We start from the raw sequence: 25,428 nt of genomic DNA, 5'->3' as shown, positions 1-25,428 counted from the left end.
ACTCGAATACAAATACTAAATGAAAACAGTATTAAACGCTTTAGCTAAAAGGTACACAATGCAATTTCTTCTTTTACTAATTGGATGAACTCTTTGAATCAAGATTTTTATAATGTAAGTAAAACTGCCAACTCTTATTTTATTGCTTTTTATTGCCTCAGGCAAATATATTATTTTGATATTTAAATAATTGGCATGAGAAAGTTGACAGTTACTAGAAAAGTTATAACCGTGAATCATCAACTCAGACAATAGCTTTTTTTTTTTTAAACAGGGGTGGGTGATATAAAAGGCTTCCAGATGTTATTTTGTTCATGTCCCTCATCAGATGAGAATATTCTGAGCAGGCTGCCCCAAGCAGGTATTATTTCTCAAATACTGATGATCAGAAATTCTTCCTGACATATCCCAAAGTTCACTAAACACTCTTCACTGGATATGTGTGGTAATCTGAATCATTCTGCAAGAGCAGCATGATCCTAAGTGGAGCTGGTTGTTCCATTTAAGTGCTGTTCACGTGCTTGTAAAGTGAGATGAGCAGACTACACAGACCCGAGCTGCCTCGTGGATATTCAGGATTGTGCTTGGTTATGAGGAAGACAGTGCAGATAGTGAAGGTACTGTGTGCCTAAAATTGAGTGCAAAGCAAACTGTGATGGGAAATGCTTCATGAAGTTCAGTTCATAATTGATAAAAAAATTATGTCCGTAAGGATCTTGTCTTGGTAGGAACAGTCTTCATCATCTGCTTTATTCATGGCAATTAATTTTTATAGACTGAAGATGAAAAAAGTGTGAAAACAATAAGCATTGTTATTGCTCAGTAGTATTTTGGTCATTAACCAGAGAATGTTTTAAAATGTGAAGTAGTGAGAATGCAGTTACCAAAAAAGCATTTTGTCACAGTGTGCAGGGACATTTAAAGTCAGCTGGCATTAACATAGCAGCTTTGTACAGTTTTACCCAGTCTGCTTGTCAGCTCTAATACTCAGAGTTCAGAATGTGTTTTTCTCTCAAGTGTAAAGTCTATCTACAAAGGTATCCAAGGCAGCTGGTGACTTGCTGGTTTGATGAACAATTGTAGGGCTTGTCTGTGAATAGCCACAGAGTCATTCAGGTTGGTAAAAGACCTCCAAGATCATTGAATCCAGCCTGTGATCCAACACCACTTTGTCAGTTCATGGGACTAGGTGCCACAACCAGCAGTTTCTTGAAGACTTTCAGGGATGGTGATTCCACCACCTCCCTGGGCAACCTTTTCCAATGCGTGACAACCCTTCCTGTGAAGAAATTCTTCCTGATGTCCAACTTGAACCTCCCTTGGCACTGCATTTCCTCTTATCCTGTCACTGGTTGGCTGAGAGAAGAGGCTGACCTCCACCTGGCTACAACCTCCTTTCAGGCAGCTGTAGAGAGTGATAAGGCCCCTCCTGAGCCTCCTAGTCTCCAGGCTAGGCATCCCCAGCTGCCTCAGCTGCTCCTCATAGGACTTGTGCTCCAGACCCTTCACCAGCTCCGTTCTCTGGACACACTTCAGCACCTCAATGTCTTTCTTGTAGTGAGGGGCCCAGAGCCTCAGCACTGGCCTCGCCAGTACAGGTGGATGGATGCTGTCCTGTTCCTGCTGGCCACAGTCTTGCTGATACAGGCCAGCATCAATAATAACCTTTTAACAAGCAGATAATGTGTTCTGTCAAGTGTTTGTTAAACACCTTCTACATAAATGCCATTTAAACTTTGTTGTTGTTGTTTGAAAGTTTTGCTGAGACACACACTCCAGCTTAAGCAAGAAGGACTGTGTTTGATATGACATATAAGAGTAAACACCTCTATGCAAAATAACATTCACATTGTAAGAGAAGTAGGCAATTCCAAGAGGTATATTAAGAGAGCATTGAGGATATGCATGTGCAGTGATTTCACTGGTGCACTGAGATGTGTTGTACAGCTGAGAACAGCGCTGCTTAGAAAGTATGATAATAAAGTACATTATGCTTTTGTTTTGGTGTTTTGCCCCCAGTTTTGCTTCATATGCTGATAAATGTTGACAGTTATGCCTCCAGGTTGATGCCTGTTACAGCACTGTCAGGAATGTTTTTCAGATTGGAAGGGATGTCTTGAGATCTGAGCAAGGATTTTAAACTGAGGAGTAGGAAAGAAATGCATAACTAGTGGAAGCAAAGACAAATAACCTTGGCAGTGTAGAGGAATGCAGTTTGGATATGTAAGGATGGGATCAGGAAAGCTAAGGCACAGATTGAACTGTACTTGACAAGGGATGTGAAAAATACTTCCTGAGAAATGATTCAAACTTGGAAGTATGGGGAAACATGGTATGGCACAGGAAGAGTCGAGTTTCTTTCCTCAGGTGTGTTTGCTTCCAAAGTTGCCTGAAGTGAAGTTGACTTCAGGCAACTTTAGAAGTGCACAGTTGAATACTGATTGGTAGCACAGGTTGAGCAGATTGAACTAGAAAATATTCTTTCATTAACAATTGTCTTTGCCTAACAGAGTGGATTTGATAGATATGGCTTGGGAATAGACTCAATAAACTCATGCAGTTACAGATAATGCAGGGGGCATTTTTAGAGCTCCTTTCTTCATTTGTTAAAATGAACTTTTAGGTGAACTGGCAGTATCTGTGAGTTACATACAGTGTGTGTCATTTATCTGTTGTTTCACTGTATACCTTCCATGAATTAAGCAACAGTATCTGGCAGGCATATTTCATTTTTCTGATATGCTCTGTCAATTGTTTAATAAATCTAGGCATTTAGCAAATGCAAATGAGATTAATATTAGGTTGACCCTCGCTGAAGCTTATGGAACTTCTCAACTCAATTATGCTCAGTTAGGTGTTAGGATTCTTAAATGTTCATGTTTAATTGGTTTACCTTACCTTGGGGGACAGGTGTAGTAAATACTGCGAATGGAGACTTCTAATGTGCAGAGCTATTCTTTTTACTGACCACAAGGAACAATGGAAACTTCTTCCATTTTAATTTGTTTTGTCTCCATCCTGATATTGGGATATTTCAAATTCTGCTGAATTCTTACTAGATATAAGTATCTAGATCAGTGTTTTCAGTTCCAAAATCTTCTATGCACAGTTTACAAAAGTTGTAAAAATAACACAACACAATATAATTGTAAAAATAAATTCTTTTAAGAATTCTCATTTTTTTAATGTAAACTAAACCACCATATATTTGAACTTAATGCTTTGCATTGTAGAACCTTCTTTGCTACACTAAACTATGGAATCAAGATGCCTGGAATCTGAATTTCCTTATGTTCACATTATTTACAAAGATTCTGAGCAAATTAATTAAATTGAAGACAGACAATCACAGGTCTTCAGGAATATATCTGTTACTTAACGTGTAGAACTTTTACACAGACACTCAGTAAATGGGAAATTGGAAATAAACCTGCAAGAGAAAGGCAGGCAGAAAATACAAGGCTGTTTGAGTGAGCAGCTATAGCAACTGCTTTGAAGTACAATTTGAACAAACTCCAACCTCCTCTTAGGTATCATTTATAGGAATTTAATTCTATCAAGTTCTATTGTAATTTTCAGTTCATGACTGACAGCTAATGCAGGCACAGAATTACATATATTTCTATTATGAAACAATACTTTTTACAATATATAGCTTTTATTTTCAGTGACTATTCAAGTAATAATTTCATACAATTATTACAACAGACAAAGTGAAGCATTTATGAAAAATAAAAATCTGTGAGATTTAGTTTGGTGTTTTGCTGCTTATATATAACGGGATATGTTTGCCTTTAAAATAGGTTTTTTGAAATGCCTCTCTTCCACACAAGAATTTTTCTCTGCTAGATGAGATTTTCTAACAAATACAAAGTTCTCTATGGAATGTTAAAAGGAGAAAATAATTTCTTTTCATATTATGGATTATTTGATTATTACATCCAGCCATGATATTTAAATAAATGGTAAGTGTTAGGCTCCTGATCTGAATCACTGTGTAGGAAAGGAGAGGTTCATTTATATCTTTGAAGGGGCGTGAGGGGAAGAAGCTTCCTGATTTAGCCATCCACTTTATTGCAGGTAATGTTAGAGTAGAGTGAGTCAGACAAGTTAATACAGAGAGTTTTATAGATTTTTTAGGTTTAGTGATTCTGTGTTTTAGCAGTTTGGCTCTTCCAAAAGCAGAATATATCAGGAGCATAGTGTCAAACACATCAACTACTTGACTTGCAGGTATTGTTGGATTTTGAAAATTATACTTCTGAACTCAGTCATCCTTTTCCTGTCCAAGATCTATTGAAAATAATGAAGTTTTTCTATGAATCTGTGTTTAATTCTAATATATTTTTGGATTCTCTCATCTGATGTAGCAGTGAATTTTACTAGCTATGTTAAAAGCTGTTCTCCCATTGCCTAGTTTTGTAATTCTGACTTTTTTGTGGATTGTGTCAATCTGGTTGTCCAAATTTAAAGTAAGTTTTTGTAGCTACATCCCTTTTTCATCCCTATAAGCACTCAGAACTGTTAATGTTGTACAGAAGGACATTTTAAAAACACTCTGACCTATATACAAGCCAAATTCCTCACCTTTTTTACATTGCCTTTGGAATCTGATTCCTGCTTTTATTTATGTAATGGAATTCTATAGTTTGCTCATTTAAGCTTCACAATAGTGTTACACCTTCTGGTCTTCATTCTTTCCTTTTCATGTAATGTCTGAAGCTACAGCTGAAAAGCAGAATTTGCCAAAGAGTGAAAGCAATACACAGATAGCAGAAGTGGACAAAATATACTTTGGGTGAACACATTATTCATGCTGATTTCTGCTTCTGATGGCTGGCATTTGAAGATGTAATTGAATTTTTCTATAGTAGAAACAAAGGTATGCATTTTACATGTTTTATGAAGAATGATTTAAACTGTATCTGAGGTACAGATAATTGTCAATAATGCTTTGTCTTAAAGCCAATGAGATTTAGAATCCCAGATTAAGTACACCATGGATAAATTTGTGACAAATGAGCAATTCATATCAGCCATTTTCACACTTTTCCAAGAAAGATGCTGTTCTTGGGATGCCATCAGAACCTTGCAATGCACTGGCCAGAAGCCATCCTCAGTTATTGCAGCTGAAGTACATGGTGTTTGTTATGTGTGATATCAGCAAGTACATATCTACCCACTGTAAGGCTGAGGGAGTTTGTTATTGCCCACAGCCTCTGCTGGGCCATGGTTCCATCCAGTGAAATAAACAAAACCAAGTCTTGGTGATCTGTTGATGTTGAATCTTGGATGTGTCTCTGCATAAGGTGGGACTGGCAACCTGGGCAGTAGCTAACTAATCTATTCTGGTGATTTGTGATGCTTTTTATGTTTTTGCTGTTCTTTCAAGAAAAGAAACTGATTCCAAAATTAACTTTACAAGATTCCACAACTTACAAACCTGAAGTGCAGTTGCAAGTGACACAGCAGTCTGAATTACCTGACTTAAATACAAAGATTCATGTACTGTCTTTTTTAATGAATGCAAGCAATTAAGCTTCTTGAATTTTGACTGTTTGGTCATGAATGAGTGCTATTCTTTATATCTGAACTTTTAAAAAGTATTATTTTCAGATTCTAAGTTATCGAATCAGATCATATTTAACTGCAAACAGTGAGTGCAGGCAGAATCTCACAATCACGCAATTCTTCTGCTTTGTAATGCTGCTTATCAGACTTTTCTAGTTCTTTTCATCTGAACTGTATTTCTCTTTGCCTAACACTTTTAAGAAATTGAAAAGTAACTGATAGCAATTGCTTTTATAAGTAGCTTCAGTCTTATTGATAAAATTAATGTCCTGGAACTGGTGTGCAATGACATCATTCACAAATCAGTCTATTTCTTGTTTCCTTATTTTGATGTTTATTTTCCATTTTATATCAGTAATATAATCCAGGCATTTCAGTCCAAAACAGTACTTCTTGGGTGGTAAAACTCAATAGGTATTTAGTTCCATGCCTTATAAATCTACTAGAGGCAAATTATAATTGTCTTGAAATACAATGCTTGTCATAACTTATTACAGTTTATGTATTATCTATTGTGTAAATACAGTATTGGTTCCTTTAAGCACATACCAAAGTCAAAGCAGAATATAACATCACAGTGGCCAACACAAGGACACAGAAAATTGTCTAGGGTCCATGGCAGCTTTCTCAGAACATTATCAATTAAGCACAATAAAGGATTGCTTCTTCTTACTGATTTGGCTTTAGAGCTCCTGGTACTTACTGACTACAGAATATGAATTTGATTGCCACATATTTAAATATTAGACAAGAAAATGTTTCACTGAAAGAGTGGTCAGGCTTTGGAATAAGTTGCCCAGGGAGATGGTGGAGTCACATTCTCTGGAAGTGTTCCAAAGGTGTCTGGATGTGGCACATGAAGATATGGCTTAGGGATGATTCTGCTGGTGCTGGGCTGATGGTTGGGCTTGTTGGTCTTGAAGGTCTCTTCCAGCCTTGATGATTCTGTGATTTGTTTACTTAATATGGTGGTAGTTGCAGAAACAAGGATTCATATACTATGCTTTTAAAATTCATTACTTCCCTAAATACATCCTAATGAGGTGGAATGAATCTAGAAATGCTTTGGGAAAGATGATTTTTGGCATATTTACAGTTTATAAATAGCTCTGAATTTTAAAATATGTTTTTTCTGATATTTAGGTTGATGTTTAGAGATTTCCTGATTAATAATTTTAAATTTCATTGCAAAATTATAATGGCCCTAACAGATATTTATTGCCATTTTGTACAAAACTGGTTTTTATTTTTAAGTTTGTTTGAAGAAATTAATTCTAGTGTACATTCATAAAGCTTTGAGATTGGTCATGAAGAAATACACAAAATTCACATTCAAAATGCACACTTCAAATTTCCATCCTGGTATTAAAAACTTATAAAAGTATATTGAAAAAATTAAAAGGAAGAATAAGTCAGATAATACTCTCAATAATAATAATACTCTAGGCATATATATGAATTGCAACTATAAAAGATTTCAGTTGTGAGTTTGGACTTAATGATTCTCTCTATAAAAGTGAGACCTGTGTCTTGAAAGTTTAGATTATAGACCTTATTGCTTATATTGTCCAGGATATTGGTAAGAGAGCAAATATTTGAAAAAAAATTCAGGGAAGTGGAAGACAGGAATTTTTTTCTACTACATGTTTCTATAATATTGTCTAGTTTATATACTGTAAAAATGTGTTCTGCACCATCACCGTTATAGGAAGAGTAAATCTCTGAGGCATGGACAGAAGAATATTTTTTAGGTGAAGATTAGCCTAAACAGTTCAGGAAATCCTTTCTGCTAGTGTCTGATCTGGTTATAGGAAAGGGTATACAGAAACCAGTTCCAAATAATCAATGCAGTAACTTAGAAAGGATTTTTAAATCCCATCTTTGGGCTGGAGCAAGTCCACAAACAACCTCAAGCAAAAGACAGCCTGTGTTTTCCTAATGGACCTTGAAGGGAATATGTTGCTGTTGGATTTGTTTGACCGGGGGAATGGAATATTTTGAGCATATAAAAGGGTTTTAAGCAGCAAAAGTTAAAGTTCTTACCAGGTAAGCTTCAAGTAAGTAATGGAAAGAGAATCTCAGCAGTTATTGTGAAGGGGACATTGTGACTGAGGACAAGCTGGAGTGTCAAGAGAAGAGGCTGTGGCACGTCTGTACTGCTGCAGACATAATTCTGCTGACTGAATAGGCAGCAGATTTATGGAAGCAGAACATGCAGGGTAAAAACTGAGGCCAAGAGTGGGCACAAGGGAATACAGTTTGTTGAAGACAAAAGAGATATTGAATCAAGAGAGGATTTAGTGGAAATGGAGTCAGAGATTACTTCTTTTGTCCGGAGGAAACTTTTAAAGCATGTCCATGAAAAGCCAAACCACACATTTATCTAATCAATACAGGCTGAGGAGATGAACAATGTGAAATCAGTGCCCATGTAAAAGGATACATGCACTTCTAAATGCAGCTGTGAATTTGGAAACAAATACTGAAGCTGGAAGGGAAAAAAATAAAAGTGAGTCAAAGTAAGAGAAAAAGTAAAAGTTGTGCTTTCTAGTTGGAACTAGCACCTAAATTATTTGAACAGCAGAACTGGTTTTTAATGCTGGATAAGGCTTAAACAGAGCTACATTCCTTTCCTTTTTTACCAAACAAATCTATGACATAATAACTCTGCAGGCTCTCGTAACTGAGCTCACATGGTGAGTGCTGGGATTCATATCTGTGCCATCCAGTGTTCCCACTTGACTAACTGACCTTTTCATGAGTATTATTTCCTTGGTAACTGTGGATACCAAGATCAGAACTCCACAAAATTAAGCCACCACATTTCCCTTAAACATAAATGTTCTAATTGTTATGCAGTTTCTATTAAAAAAAAAGTATTGACATTTTAAAAGGAGTTTAAAATTCCTCAGCAGTATTATATCCAGGATCTGTAATGGTTAGATGCTATCAAGATTTTTGCTATGAGAGTGGAGGCTACTTAGTGTTCTGTTTGCTTTCATTTTTGACTGTTCTATTCAGAGAATAAGCCAACAATTTTGTTAAACCCTCTAAATTATTCTTCAGTTAGTTTTAAATATTGTTCAAAATTAGCATATTTTAAAATATTTTAGACATTTTGCAAGTGAATTATACAAGTCTCATGATAATCATGATTCTTGCATCACTTCTAAATACTGGCAACAGTAATTTAGATGAATATTCAATTTTTATAGGGAAAGGTAAAAAAACCATTTCACATGCAGGTAGTCTACAAGAGTCTTCAATATCACCTCTTCTACCTTACTATTTTGGAAAAATGGCAGTCCATTTTCTTATGAAAAATACTAATGCTATCCATCATAGTGAAAATAACATTGATCACTTGTTCAGCCCATGGCTTTCAATTAGCTTTGGATGACCCACATTTTAAAGTGATGACTGAGTGACGTGATAAACTCTTACATATCATGTTTAATCATGCCCTTGGAAACTTCTGTAGATAGTTTCTTCAATGCCTAGTACAGAAGGTACTGGGGAGAACCAAACTTGCCTGTGCAGCCAGTCACAGACATATTTTAAGTTGCAAGTAGGCGCAAGATGGTTTTAGAATTTTTGAAAGGAAACTTTGGTAACAGTTTAATTGAAAGTGTTAAAGGTCTCTTAGTCTCTTCTGTTATGCAACTCAAGATACAACATACCCGAAGAATAGGATTAACAATGAATGATAATCCCATAAAAACATATGTGTTCATAGCTAATAAAATATTTAATATGCCTTATTTTTAATAGAATAGCTTAATTATAGGGTAAAATTAATCCATCTGCTAAAACAGGACTCATTCTTTTTTTATTCCTTTTTTATTATATTTCTTTCTGCTTCTTTTAAAATCTTTAAAATAGCATTTCTTCTAAAAGCACAATATTTTTTTTTATTTTACAAGTTTTACCACTTGGATATATTTTCATTTTGAGTGCTTTTGTTTGTATATAGACAGGCTATTGTGTTACGTGATTTGGGCTGATACTTGTTGGCAGAAAGAGAGAGAAGTCTGTCTTGGCAAACTGATTTTTATGTAAAAGAACATCTGTGAGCTCTATCTTTGTGGTGTAGCTGGACCCTCATAGCCTTAGAGAAAACTAGAATCTAAAAGCAAGCACATCTGTCCCCTTACAGCTATAAGGATTATACATTGTGAGTTGAAGGATAAGGATTTACTCATGAACCCTGAGGAATGCTACTAACTGCTTTATCTGTTTGCCATGGTTTTGCTGCAAGGCAAGTTATGTGCTCTTTTCTGCCTGCCTATCACTGGGCTTCACTCAAGGAGTTTTTCTGGAAACTGGCTATTTACCCTCCAGCTGTGCCATGGTTTAATCAGTAGCTATGGCAGGAGAGAGTTCTCCATTTGATGTCACAGTGGAGGGATGATCAGGTGGGGGTGAGACAGAGTAGCCATCACAGCAGGAGCATTAAGGTTGGAGAAGACCTCCAAGACCATTAAGTTCCACCTTTGATAGAATACCACAGTCCCCACTAAATCATATTGTGAAGTGCCACATCTACTAATTTTTTTAATACTTCTAAGCATGGTGACTCTACCACTTCCCTGGGTAGCCTGTTCCAGTGCTTAACTGTTGTTAAAACTTTATTCCTGATTTTCAACCTGCACCTCCCCTGATGCAACTTGAGGCCATTTCCTCTTTGTCCTATTACTGGTTGCCTGAGTCTGACCCCCACTTGGCTACATCCTCCTCTCAGGGAGTTGTAGAGCAAATGGCGTTACATCCATTCACACTTCCATGGGAAGAGACAGAGTGTCGGGTGTTTGCCATTCCTCTTGGCTACCCACTGAAAACAGAGCACTTTACCACTGTGGTTTCCTAGTGTGTTTTTATACTTTCCTGCCCTGTCTGTTGGATTAGGTGCAGACTGTTCACTGCTGCTCTCTGAACCTCTGCTCACACCAGATTTTAAGACTCATCCTTCCTCTAGGATTAATCATTCAAAATTCATATGCTCCCACTGTTGCTTAGCTGAAAAGTTGAAGTAAAGGACAGATGCTCTATTTGCACTGACTTTAGACTATGGACTAAGGATGACAAAGAAATAAAGAATAGAGAAACTGAGAGTTTGGATCAACATTTTCAGAAGTTATTATTATTATTATTATTATTATTATTATTATTATTATTATTATTACTATTATTACTATTATTACTATTATTATTATTTCCTTGTGCCTTCTGAGTAGGGATTCATTCAGCTCATGTCCTAGAGTGCTGGTCAGATAAATTGTCCTGTCTTAAGTGAGTAGGTAAACATCATGTAGGTAAAATACCTCAAGGAAAACAATAGAGTGCAAATGCGCTTTCTCCATTCACAGCAGTTTTGAGTGTCTTTGAGCATACCTGTGCTTTGAGGTACTTTGCTTATGGAATCATTCATCCTTGCAAGAAATTTAAGTTCCTTTTCTGCTTATGACATTCACTGTGTGAAGACTCCTTTGGAGCTGGAACAAGTTTGTGTTTTGTGCAAAAGAATGTTGAGAACAATCAGAATTACTGCAAAATTGATGTGTTAAAACCTAATATTGGTGTGAGAGACAAAGGGAATAAATCTTATTACTAAATTCTGTTGTAACTTGTTTTACTCCTGCTGACTCCTCTCCTTTTATTCTCCAAGGAGAGATGTCACCTCATGTCCTTGTAACTTTTGTCACATTTCTGGATGCTTTTTCATCAGCCTGTGTTGGTTTTTTTCATTGTTTTTGTGGGTTTTTTGTTTGAGTTTTTTTCATGTAGTTTGTGTTCTTCTGTTCAATGTAAACTAGCTTGGCCTTACATGAAAGTCTTGAATGGCAAGGAATTTATATTTTTGCATTCCAGCAGGGTGTAGAGCCTCAGTTACAGACAGGAAAATACAGAAATGGACATAAACTATGCCTTAACATCACAGACATGTAGTCAGTGAAGTAGAACCTGAGTGATAAGATGAAAGCTGTAGGATGGACATTCAGGTGTGATTCAAAGATGTTTTTATATTTCAGTGTGTAACTTGTACACAAAGTTTTTATGATTTATGCTGCAATCAATCCCTCCTCACAGAATGATGAGATGATGCAACTTGAGACCCACTTTGTATGCAACTAGCTAGATTCAATTAAGAGTATCAAATTAGGAAAATCTGTGATATCAAACGATTAACAGTGAGCTTCTGAACAGTCACGCCCTCTCACTGTGTCTTGCTGCCCAAAACACTGACATCTGAGTCACTTTAAAACTGCTTTTGAAATTTTGAGAGAACAGTTTAAAACCAATTGCATATTAGATCTCCTGTAGCAAAATACAGAGTTTAAAATTGAAATTCAGTCTCTGTAACTGCAAAGTCACCAGGCTTGTAATACTGTCATTGCTTTTGGTTTGTATTTCTGTAACCAAGATTGGAATGTGGCCTTTACCCCACTGAACTGATTTTATCATCCTAAAAGTTTGGAAGCCACAGGGCTGGATGTGAACAATAGCCCAGCACATGTCTATGCATACTTTGTCCCTCAGTATCTCTTGGGTTTTGTTTACTTCTTTCCCCAAAGAAGAATTTCTGTTGTTGTTGCTTTTTAGAAGGCCATATGGTTTTTCCTCTGAGCCATCTCAAATAAAATATCTGTAATCAAAAGGAATGTTTCCAATCAATTCGTTACTGCAGCTGTGTGCTTGTATTTCAGATTATTCACAGTCTGTAGGAGTGGTATAATGAAGATTTTAAAGACTGAAAGGACACATGCCTCTTCTTATTTTGGAGAGCTGAATGTCTATTATGCTTATATTACATATAAAGTTAGCACTTATAGAAGGGAAGAAAAATGTGCTTTAGACTGGAAGAAAGGAAAAAAAAAAGATCACATTTCCTCTGCACTGATTTTTAGCATCCCCCCAGGAGATTCAAATGCATCACTCATTCTTTCCAAAAACCTTACAATTTTGTTAGTCATTAATTAAAAATTGTCCAGTCTTTTTATATAACCCTGCTAGTCACAATCACAAATTGTATGTCACAAAGTATATGAAACTGTTGCAGCACATTTGTATGCCAAGTTCTGTAATCTGTGATAGTGAAAGCATTTCATGTCTTGTACAATGTTATCAACTTAGATGTTTGTGAACTACTGTGTTCATTTTTTTCTTGAAAAGTGACAAAACCAATCAATGTTGTCAATGCAATTGGTATAGAAAGGAAAAACCTCTAATAGTGAAATATACTGTGTTAAATATACCCTAAATATGTACTTTCTGCTTGTGCTAGAAGTTTATTGAAGAAGTGCTGTATTGTTTCCTCTATTCCCAATAGGTAGTTTTTGGAATTTTTTTGTAATTTATTATTTTTCTTTTGTAATACAGTTACACTGATGACCCCAGATCTCACTGGGTAGAAATGTCCTCTGTGCTTCTTTGAAGATTTTTTAAAATTACTGATTTTACCTGCAGTATATGGCACAGTTATCTGTCAGACAGAGCCTCTGACATTGATATAATCTCACCTGATCTTTAGCAGTGGGTTTTTTAAAATATTTTCAGGGTGAGATAGTTGTCTATTAAAACTTTTAACTGCGATTTTTCCTTTTCCCCCTTCTGACTTGCTCCCCTACCACTTCTCTCTGTCTTCTCTACGATCTCATTTTTGCCCTCCTTCTAGGAAGGCAAAAGTCCACCTAGGGCTAAAACAACAGTCATCAAGTGAAACAGAGCTTGAAACTGCTGCATTTCTGTTTGTAATAGGAGAAAACCAGCTAAACTGTGCTGAGCTGCTTTTGCTCTGCAACTAGCCCCCATATGTCAAATGCAGTCATACAGATCCGTAGCTGCTGCATCTTTGCTTGGTGCCTGGAGAAGTGCAGCGGTCTGTAAATGATTTGTGTGATTAGGATGTTGTGTTTTGCAGCAGGCCAGCACCTGTTAACTCATTTTTTCTGTGGTGGGTCTGCTCTGTATTCCTGGCTAGCTGCAAAACTCCATGCTGCAGCCCATTGAAGTATTGATGGACTCTCACAGTGGACAAGACAGCAGATAACCCACGACACAAACACTCTGAGGGGAATGCTGTTATAACTTCTTCACAAGGGAAGTGCAGGAGCAGGCACTGATCTCTTCTCTCTGGTGACTAGTGACAGACCCAAGTAATGGCATGAAGCTCTGTCAGGGGAGATTTAGGTTGGATAACAGGAAAAGGTTCTTCCCCCAGAGCGTGGCTGGGAACTTGGACAGGCTCCTCAGGGAAGTAGTGACAGTACCAAGCCTGGCAGAGTTCAAGAAGTGTTTGGAAAATGTTCTCAGGCCCATGGAGTGATTTTTGGACCTGTCCTGTGCAGGCCCAGGAGTTGGGACTTCAATGATCCTTGTGGTTCCCTTTCAGCTGAGGATATTCTGTGATTCTATGTCCTGCTGCTGTGGGGAAGGCTTAAATCCTACTTCCATTTGAATTTATTAGTGCTATCAAATTGATCCACAACTTTCTGAAAACAGAGGAATGACTTGCTACAGCTTCAGTCGACTTCAGACAAGTCTTAGGTTTTCAGCAATTCACAGTGAGCAAGTTTTTCAGAGCAGAAAGCAAGGTTCCTGTGCCTCTGGAACATTTCAGCTTTCCTGTACTGATGACAAGAATAATTTTTTCCTTCCCCTTAAAAACCCTGATTGTGTTGTTTTTTGCAAGGTTACCAGAGAGACACCTCATAGACCCTGTAGGTAGCACAGTAACATATATTAACATGAATACCTTTCATGTTAACATTTATATTTCATATTTGGTAACATACTGTATTAAGAGACCACCTTTAAGAAACCTCAATCACACAATATAGTTTTGCAGACAACCACATCTGTTAAATGGCCTATTTCTGCCAGTACTTTTGTACCAGTCCCATACAGGTGGCAGACCTGCTGCTAGCTCAAGGATTAGGGAGCATTTGAAGCAACTTAGAGGGCAAGATGATTCACAGGCATGGTGTTGTCACTGCTGGCACTCTCACTCTTGTAAAGAGCTTCCATCAGATAGTGGCTAAGTGCTGAATGAAAACTCTTGCCTAAGATGCAGTGATTGAATGTACTGAAAGTGTTCTTCATAACAAGCTCTTCACAGAGTTTTTTTGGTCCAGGAATTTTTAGTGATCATTTGGCATGATCACACAAGCAGCGCTTTTTACAGGGGGAAAAAAGATTTAGAGAACTGAAGGAAGGAACTGAACCCTGGTCACCTACATGCTGTAGAATATGTAGATAATGGAGCTGTTTTAAGCCTGCTGATCTAGGGTGAATCTGTCTATTCTTATCATACTAGAGAAAGGAATCGTATTTGAGTTTTTGTTAGTTTGTTTATTTGTTTGTGCTGTTTTGTTGGACTTTTTAACAAATGAGTAATGTTTATCTTCAGGTTTAAATCTGTGAATCTTACATGAAAAGATAAAAGCAAAACCACCGGAAACTTAATCCTCACAGACTCCAGAAGATTTAAAATATTTGTTTGTTCTCAGTAGATTCACAGTCATTTTAAATTTTGATGGCTCTCCATTTTCTTTGTATAAACTATAAGAAGCATGGCTGATCAAAAGTGTGAGAGAGAGTTACAGTACAATATTTATGCACAATTTATCCAGATTTGGCTTGATTATTGTGAATGTATGCCCATTTAACTACAGGGAATTAACTCAGATCTATCAGAGTTCACTAATTAAATGGTTTGCTAAACTTCATAAGCACAGTGACAGCTTGGTTCTTCCTGTGCCACTCCCTTTTTTCCAATCCTCATTGCATCCTCAGTATCTAGATTTCAAAATTATTTCTATTTTGAGGAGTATCCACTAATGAAAAATTGATTGCATTTTCTTAGTTCAGAAAGGAAGGCTGTGTGTACAGACATTCAATTATGAACCTGCTCTAGTAATTTTGATCCCAGCTACCTAGCTGAACTCAAGTGCTACCTTAATTACTTATGTATTACTTGAAAGAAAACCTAAAAATATCCACAGAAATACTTTCCTTATCTTTTAGAATGATCTGCATAGCTATCTTATTGAGATAAATTGTTGCATTGATATCATGTATGAGATGACACTTATCAATAGATCCTTTGGCAAATGGATTAAAAATGTGATGTGGAAGCATTTTAAGAAGAAAGGAGACCTCAGATAATTTGTACTATTACAGAAGTTGAGGTTTCTTTAATGTGTAGATGCAGGCCAGTGCATATCTTGAGGGGGAAAAATGCTTCTTTGTGAATCTACAGATGAATTCCTCCTGGTATGATAAAACAACAAACCATGTTAGATCGTTGATTTCTGGTAGTGGAAGAACCTCTGTCCCACGTCAGAACAACTGTTTCAATTGAAAGTATTAATTGAGGAAGAACATTTCAAGTTTCAAGCTGAGGTTTTGGAGGTTAGATTCTCCACTCAGTTTCTCTTGGAGCAGATGAAACACTCAGTATGTGATGTCAGGTGAGTTTTGGAGGGATCTGGTATAGCCTTAGTATAAATTGCAGCATTCTGTGGAGTTTTAAATTAGCAGCAGCTCCTCTTGTACAGCCATCATAGTCCTTAGCAAGATGCTTCCCAGAACAGAGACTGTTTCAGCACTTTTCTGCCCATGTCTCCTGGTGTGCACCCATATCCACACTGAGAAAAGGAGCAGGGGGCACGAGTTCCTTCTGTTGGCTCCAGCCTTTTTCCCTAAGGTAGCAAGAATGTGCAGTACAGCGAGTTACTGTCTTGTAGTGTGGTTCATCCCTCTCTCCTTCTCTGTTTTAGTGGGAAAGGTGTCTACAGAGTGGTTAGTTTTTGTTTTTTTAATGACTGTGCTTGGCTGTGGTAGCAACATGGAATTTGTGCCTCAGTCTGGGGGGCACTGTTTGATTGTGGCTCTGTGTATTCTTGATGCATCTGGTAGGGACAGAAAGGCTCAAGTGTCACTTCCCAGTGGTATGTAGGATGTATCCATACTGGTAAGGAAAACAGGCCAGGGATGGTTCTGTTGTCCTAGGGCTAAAAAGCACAGCATGCCTCATCTCCATATGGCTACATTCTCATTCCCAAAAGAGGGTGGCCTCATTCAGCCTGTCCCTTGGGAGCATTCCTTGGCCTGTGCTGTCCCCTGAACCGTGCCCAGCCATTGTCTGGAAACATGTTAGCTGTCAGGAGCCAAAACGGTGCCAGGGAGCAGGCTTACAATGGAACAGCAAGGGCAGGAGCATGCCTGCATGCCAGCACATGCTCCGGCCCTCTTTGTGTTCCTGGTGCAAACATAACTGTGTTCATACTGATATTGCCTAAGTTTAGCAGGGTCTTTAAATCCTGTTCTCAGGCTTTCTGTCAGCCATATAATCAGGACTATATGATTCTATTAATTTTAAAAAAACTTTATTTAATGGAATGTCAAATAATATTAGAGCAAGACAGAGTGCAAATAATGGAACACAGCAGTTTTATTCTTTCAGCAGAACAAGACAGAGGTGATAACTGCAGAGGCTTTCTTTTTTTTGAGCTGAAAAGGATAGGTGTGTTTTTCAAACTATTCTTAAACAGAGCTAGTACATATGTACATTGAAATGCCTATATGTGAAGTTTCAGTTGGGGAAAAAAACTAAATCCTAAACAGATTGAAGCAAGGAAATGAATTGTAAGGGAAATGTCAGTAAGTATTCAGATATCCTCACAGTTTCTTAAATAAATGCACATTTGTAAAATATCAGATTACATATTCCAAACACAACTTTAACTCTGTCCCTGTAGCCATTCCCAGTCTTAATCTGCAGACCAGCGAACCCCTACAGTCAGAAACTCTACATCAAATAAATTCTGAGTTTGAGTTACAGCCATCACATAATATGGTTACATTGGACTATTTTCACTATTTAATAACAGACAAAGTAGATATTTTATTTTGGAATCACAGTGCTGTTATGTGCGTTTATGGTTTATAACATTGGCAGTGTTTCTGAATACTTTTTTTTCCAAAGTACATAAATATAAAGTGGTAAAAGTTTTGATTTTAGCTTATAAATGTAGTTAATAAGCCGTTCAAACAATAAAAATTTCTATTCATTAATGGCCAAGAAATGGTTAGGGGGTGGTTTTTCTTTTTACAGGAGAATAATTTCAATCAACTGGATGAAATGAGTAGACAGTGAATATCACAATGGTTTGAGGGGAGTTCATGGCACACCAGTTGATCATGTGGAACTTCAGTTATTAATCCATTAAAGTCATTACTGCCTCCAAGTCTTCAAAGGTCTTTTTTAAGGATTTCTTTAATGAGGGCAAGAACTATTCCTGTTTTCTCAGAGCAGTGTGTGCAGGGCTGTGCAGTCACTGCCTGGCGCTGGGACTGGCCGTGCTGAGCAGTGGGTGGGCAGGAACGTGTGAGAGCTCTCGGGGCTGCAGCAGAGGAGGATTTGTATTGATCCTCCTGCTCTGACATCCTGGCTTTTATCCTGGTTACAATATAGGCAAACATGTCAGGCAATTAAACATGTGAGGACGTGGTTCTGCTTGATTATTTGACTTCCTGCAACTAATAAGGAGATTTTTGAAAGATTTAGTGCTATGCCATTGAATATAAAAGAAGTTTGGAGGCCTGTATGTGCAATGGAGTTAGGTGTGGTAGATTAAGTTTGTCCTGGCATCCTTATTGAAGCTTCCCTGTAGGCACTATCAGCTGTAATCAGCATTGTTGCCAGAAATAACATTGCAGTGTCAAAACCATGAGTGTTCCAAGGGTATAGTCAGAGGACTTGAAGTGTTCACTTGTTTGTTTAACTTTAAATTAATAAGGGCCCACAGGATTATTTTCCTTTCTTGGGTTGTTGTTAAGTCCTGTTATTTTATTTCTTTTGAATTTTCTTTAGAACAGCTTCTGGTGTTCAAATTATGTTGAAAATAACTGCTTACAGGCAGAGTGATGGCCTAAAATAAATAGAGTCCTAGCAGGATTTTGAAACAAGAAATACCTAAAATATAGTTTAACTGTTTCATCAGTCATTGAACAACGTGTTACCTTTCAGTAGCTAAAATTTTTGCTAAGTTATTTTCTGGTTTTGTGTTTGTTTTTGTTTGTTTGTTTGGGGTTTTTTTGTTTTTATTTTGTTGGGGGTCGGTGGTTGTGATAATGACTAGAAGTGATGAACAAAAGTTTTAAGTTATGCCCAGGCAGTGACCATGCGATACTACGATAATGATTCTTATCATAAGAGTGAGTCTTGATTCTCAGAAAGATACAGGATAGGCAAATTGAAATTCCTGGAGGAGTCCAGTTCATTGTGTTATTCACTACCTCCTTCCAGTGAGACTGTGGCTGTGAGAGTAAAGCAAGTTGAAGTCAGCACATACTTGATTTGATTTCTGTGGCACTAATTTCTCCTGCACTCAGAGGCTGGCTCCTGGGACCAGGTGCTGGACACTCTTCAGTGAATGGGTGACCCTGAGATCAGAATGGGATAATGTTACTGGGAAAGACCCTTAGCACAAATCTAAAATTAATAACCCCTATGATAAATACTTTAGAGGATTGCCTCATTGAAATCCTCAGTATGTACTTCATGAGGCAGTTAAACCATCAACTGGAACTGTATTTAAAATAAGAATATATTTTCTATTCCATTTTTTACATAGTTTTCCTAAATGAGATGACATATATTCCTTTAAAGAAAAACACTTATGGTTATTTCCAAAAAACAGACATAGTGTGACCAATCCTTCACAGGGGCCAGTAGGTTTCCTGAAGAGTTATAATGATGGTATTAATAATCAGATTATTAGAAGTGAAGTAACTGCAAAGCTTGCAGTTCTAATTTGTGCTGCTTACTTACTATGTTTCTGGTTTTAAACCAGTTTCAATTCAGCAGTCAGTTTCAGTGGTTTTTAGACAACTTCTACATGCAGGTTTCTGTGCACATTATTCTGCCACATTGCCTGCCTTCCAAATATTACTCATAATTCTTTGCATGTTTTTCCTTAAGAACATGGAAATTAGCACTAAAGCTTTAGATTTAGCTTTAGAAAAGGCTTTTTTCAGTCTAAAGGAATCTTAGGGTGTCACTTTCAATCTCTCCTGTGAAAGTTAAATTTCTTTCTCTTGCTTCCTTTTATGTTCAGAGACTTAAATAATTTATTACTACAAAGGAATGTGTGGTGAATCCAGTAACCAACAGAGGATGTGGAAAGATTTATTGGGAGAAGCATTAAGAGCATTCTGGGCCAGGTGTATTTTATTTCTTTTTGTGAAATGGAAAAAAAATACTATACACCTCCAGCTAACTTCAGATATGGCTGGAAGCCCATTTGGAAGACAGTGTCTGTAATTGTGAAGTGCTTCTTGAGATAAACTGAACAAAAAGTGATGAAGGGCATAAGGAGATTTGGCATTGCTGAATAGCAAGAGCTGCATTGCTGGATTCTGAAAGCAGCTGCAGCGTTTGCCATCTGAGTGGTTCCGCTCTCCTTGTGCTTTATCCAGCACTCCATACCCATGGGAAATGAGGCACTGAGTGCCCTGCTGAACCACAGAAGTGAAGTCTGAGTTTGCCTTTGCACCCCTGGCCCATGACAAAAGATTCTGAAGGAGCAGGACCTCAGCAGCCTTCTGCACTCGTTTAACTGAAAAGGCGTCACTCAAGCAAGGCACACGTCATGAGCATTTTTATTCTACCACAGTTTTGTAGAACTCTAATAAAAAATTTTACTGCAGATTGAAATATATAGCATGAATTTGTGAGGTTACAAATTTAATTATTTGATGATATTTATGACAAAATGCTAGGCAAATACAAAAATCATTTTTTCAAGAATGATAAAAAAATCAGTTATAAACTAGCTATTTCTAATACAATCCAATTAGAATCTCTGGCGTGTTTAATTTCATTTACATAAGTAAAAAAGTTAATAAGAGCATTGTCGTAGAATCATAGAATAGTTTGGTTTGGAAGGGTTCTTGAAAGGTTAGTTGCCTATTCAAACCCTGCTCCAGTAAGCAGGAACATCTTCAACTAGATTAGATGGCTCAGAGCCCTGACCAACCTGACCTTGAATGTCTTGAGGGATGGGGTATCCACCACCTCCCTAAGAAAACTCTTATATTGTTTTACCTGCCCATCATAAAAACCTTCTTTGCTATATCTAGTCTGAATTGACTCTATTTTAGTTTAAACCATGCACCTTGTCCTGTCACCACAAACCCTACTAAAAGATCTGACCACATCTTTCTTGTAGGCCCTCTTTAAGTGCTGAAAGGCTGCACGAGGTCACCCCAGGGCCATCCCTTCTCCAAGCAGAACAACCCCAACCCTTCTTCATAGGATGGGAGGTGCTCCAGCCCTCTCATCATTTTTTGTGACTCTCCACTGGACCTGTTTCCTCACTGAGAATGTTCCAGGGACACCTTTTCCCATTCAGTTTTTTCTTCTTCACCTGCAACTTCTTAGTCTCCAGTTCCCCTCTGTGCTAGCTGAATAGGCAGGTCCCTTCAGCAGTTGCCTTATTTATTAAAGAGCATGTTTTGATATTGTGTTTTTGTATAAGTTGTGGAAACAATTTCTTCTTTGTCCGTTAGTCCAAATTTCTTAAGTGTTCTCTACAAATTCTTCCTTTGTGCAGCATCTTAGAAAAAGAGGTGAAAAGATGTGGAATCAATCTGCTCTATCCTCCTACCCCAGGCAGGAAGATCTATCTGTGTCACATTTTACATGGATGTGAGTCTTATGTTATAGGACTCTCCTGATGAGTTTTCTTGATGTGTCCAAAAATCTCTTCCAAGGACGTATACTAGTCCTTACTTATGGCTTCCATCATGGAATAAGTTGAATAAATGGATGAATAAAAGCTATTGGTTTATCCATCATGGCTATGGAGAACAGCTCTTGATTTCTCTTTGTAGATTCCCACTACCTCTAGAGTTTTGTAGACCTTTCTTTTTCTCTGTTGCTTCACAGAAATTGTTCTCTCCTATTTCTCACTCCAGGGATGTGTCCATGCCTGACTATACCAATTGCTATTTCCCCAGTGCACAAATGGAAATCCTACTGGTAGCAAGAGGCCCACCTTTTATAGTCCATACAATTAAGAAAACTTGGTAATTAGACACAGGAATCTTTCAAATATGAACTGGAGTGCTCAATTATAATCAGTGTTTCATTTTATTGCTGTTTCCTGTGTTGGTTTCTATACTTGCCTATCAAAACCAGACTACTTTTTGAAGTTATTTGATACAAAAATCAGCCTAAACCATTGAAATCACAGTGCTTGAATGCCTTTGTGAATTCAAGTAGTTGGTAGACTGCAGATGGGACTCAGTAGGTGCCTAAAGTTGCAGGTCTTTAACTCTGCCAGTCAATTAAATCCTGTATTTTGTTCCATGTTTTCAACCCCAAAATTTTTACTGCCTTTTAGATTTTAAAAGTCAGTTAGGAAGTCAGTGACAGAATCAAGTTTTTTGGTGGTCTCTGAGTAGATGGAATTCTAGCAGTTTTGCAACAAGAAGATTGGAGAAAACAGTTATTACCATGAAATTGCACTTTCTTAAAATAAAAGCTTTAGAAGTTCTTCTTCTAATAAAGAGCTTTGTTTCTTCAGCAATAATATGGTAATTTGGCATAATTGAAAATTGATTTTAAATATTTACTTTTTCCACTTTTGTAAATACATTGTTTTCCCTACTCCCTCATTTTTCCTTTTCTCTTTGTTCCAGGACCCTTTGCTGCTTCAGGAGACAGTAAATTCTGCTGCTGCTGTTATCATGGCATTGATAAAGGACAGAAACCCAGAGCTTATTGGCCAGCTGTTGGTAGCATAAGACCATAAATCATGTGTAGCTTTTGGAAATGTTAGTTTTCATCATCTGTTCACCAAAGGTCTTAAGTAATTTTATTCTTTGTTGAAAACTCTGGATTTATGCCATTTATTATTAAGATCATTTAATAGCATATTTTTGATATTTAAAATACAATCTAATATTATGCATAAAGTGTAAAAGGAAATACAAATAATTCTGAGATACACTGGGTATATACTGTGAGGAATGATACTGAAATGTTTTTCAAGGTACTGATCATTTTAATGGTGCACAGAGGACACCAAAGCATTCATGCAAAATGGTCTTTAAGTATGTATGTGTGTCGTACTCTAGGACTGCATGAATTAAGTTTTATTTCAGATAAAGCACAGCTCAACTTTATGTGAAATTATCTTAAAATTGCTGCTGTAATACCTCTTAGTGAATGTAGAGTTCCTTACAGAGTGTGGCTTTCCTGCCATAAAGAGAAATGCAAATTGCAGGAAGTATTGGAAAGGTCAGGTGCCCGTTCTCTGTGGAATGAAGGTAACCTCAAATCAGAGAAAAGATACACATGGGTACAAGGAGGTGCCAAGCCCCAGATTTCCAGATGCAGTGAGCTCTGGCTGTAGCCTCCGTGGTGCTGCACTTCTTCCAGTGCCCGTGTGCCATCGTTGAGAGCTCCTGTAGCTCCACTGAAATAGGAAGAGTCTGTTAATTCATGCATAAGAATACAATTCTCATCTCTTGCTGGTTAGCAGAGGTATGTAGTAAATAGCAGCAAGGAGAGGAAGCATTATGAACTCAAAGATACTCTGCACTGATAGTCAAGTGCAGACCATTGGGACAGGAAGGTGAAATGGTGAATGGTTATTATGTGGAGTGTCTCCAGGTATCACAACGACTAAGAGCAATACAAGCAGCGTCCCTGAAAACGTGTCTTTCCCTATGCATCAGACCCAGGATTTTGTCTCTCCTGCAATTTATGAAGGGGCTAGGTTAGTGTCTTACATATTTGATATGAATAAAATCTTGGAGAAGTATCCCCACTAGAATTGTCCAGTGAGTCCCTGATTCAGTCTATCACTGTCAGTTCAGCAAGTTTCCCTCTATAAACAGCATCCCTCCCCTTACTCCCACCATGTTCCACTCCCTCTGGTGCTCAGACAAAACTTGGGATAACAAGCTCCCTGCTTGGTCCCTTTCCCTTCACATGACTATTTATATCTCTGGTTTAAATCCCTTTTAGAACCTGATCTTGGTCCCAAACTTCCTTCATTCCAAAATAAAATAAAGAGTTGTCAGCTGATGGTTCTATATCCAAGGCATACATTTTCTTCCACACACAAGTCATGCTAAGATAACTAACAAATTTCTTGTGCATCATCTGCTTTCTTCTTTGCTTCTTTCTTCTCTCTGCTTTGATTAATAATTTGTCCTTTTCTGACATTGTACAACATACGCATTCATATTAGCTCTGTGTATGGCTATACAATAGGCATGTTTTATTCATACATATATTCACATCTGTTCATATGCAGAGCACACAAATAAATGAATAACTAAAGAATTTATTACTGGTATTCATAATTTAACAGGACAGCTCTCACAAATAAGTTTTCTGAATGTGCTTTTACATTAATAAATTTGATGAAGGAATTTGTCCCACAGGCTTTTAAAAGACATGATGAAAGATGTCTCTTTGACTGTATTTTGTTATTCTTGTTTGCTTGAAGACAAAAATGCAATCTGTGATGTGTTTTCCACAAATAATGAGAAGGTGAATTTATAAAACCCTTCATGTTTTCTATCCACTCTAATTTATACACCGTGATACTGCATTAACATTGGTTTGTGTGCAACATCATTTGCTTAAACAGAGCTTTTGTTTTTTAGGGTTGTTTTATTTACCTCATTCTCCTAAGAGGATTTCAATCCAATTAAAAATGATACCGCAGTGAAGTGCTGTAATAAAAAAAAAATATTATGGTTGTTTAGTTGTTTATGGATTTATTTTTGAAAAGAGAACAGACAATGCACAAGAAAAAGTAAGTTTTGGGTCATCCAATATACTTAGAACTAATCCTAAATGGAAGATAATAAGCTTTATTAATGTACTGTTAATCATTGTGTTATGGCTTTTTAATCTTTAGCAATCTTTTAAAATAATCTACAAACACTGAGAAGTCCATTTTGCTGGAAGCAAATACACCAACAACAGAACTACTAGAACAGATCACAAAATACTAAAACTGCAATAAAAAAAAAAAGAAACTAGGCTGTGATTAATGCTATTGTGTATCCAAACCAAATTTAAATGGGTTTTGGGTGATTGTTAGTACTTACAATGGGAATAAAGATATAAAATGAAATTAAGAAACTGGCTGATCGTTTTTTGTCTGTGCATAGCTTCTCACAAATAGCAGTATACATGAGAAACTTGGCAGCCTTTTGTACACACATGCTGTTTTGAATTTAACTAGTGAATCAGTCACCACCCATATTGCTTTGAACATTTGGACAGAGATAACAGAAAGTAAATAGCAGCTCAGACTCTGCCAGCCTTGCTTACCTTACTCCTTAAGCACTCTAATTAGTATTCCTTGGGTAGTGTTCATCAGAAAAGAGAATGCAAAATGTGGCCCAAGAAATGCTTTTCAAAAATTCAAAGTTTTTGCTTTTCAAAAATGCAAAGTTGAGTGCATTGGATTTGTATACTGAAACTAATCCACTTCATGCAAAATCTGAAATCTGTATTACTTTGTCTTCAGTCAGTTAGGTAGAAGATTTTCTATTCAGTCTTTTTTTGTTTAGCTTTTCAGACAACCTACTTGAAAGAAAAAAGGCTTGATGGTCCTCTGAAGAAGAAAGAAATGAAAAGGATAGAAGATGGTGGCATTATTAACAAAAAAACCCCAACACCCCAAAACTATACCAAAAAGCAAAGAGAAAGAAAGTGAGATGTTACCTATTGTAATAAGTGGCATAATAGAGTCAACTTTCATTGAGCTCATCTTAAAAATTTATGTAGGCTGCAGAACAAAAATGTTTTGGATCTCATGGAGC

At 37.1% G+C, this 25,428-nt stretch overlaps 1 protein-coding gene across 1 annotated transcript in view; it reads left to right on the top strand.

The window, feature by feature from the left end:
- The window catches only part of CRPPA (CDP-L-ribitol pyrophosphorylase A), a 106,381-nt gene extending 81,649 nt beyond the window's left edge, over positions 1-24,732 (top strand). Inside the window, exon 10 of the mRNA XM_064704418.1 lies at positions 22,279-24,732. Coding sequence (XP_064560488.1) covers positions 22,279-22,383 — 105 coding nt within the window. The 3' untranslated portion in view covers positions 22,384-24,732. The remainder of the gene's footprint in view (positions 1-22,278) is intronic.
- The last annotated feature ends 696 nt before the right edge of the window (positions 24,733-25,428 follow it).

Source organism: Zonotrichia leucophrys, chromosome 2, assembly GCF_028769735.1.
Source record: "Zonotrichia leucophrys gambelii isolate GWCS_2022_RI chromosome 2, RI_Zleu_2.0, whole genome shotgun sequence".
Taxonomy (NCBI): domain Eukaryota; kingdom Metazoa; phylum Chordata; class Aves; order Passeriformes; family Passerellidae; genus Zonotrichia; species Zonotrichia leucophrys.
Note: the sequence above shows the minus strand (reverse complement) of the source record. Positions and strands in the feature narration are given on the sequence as shown.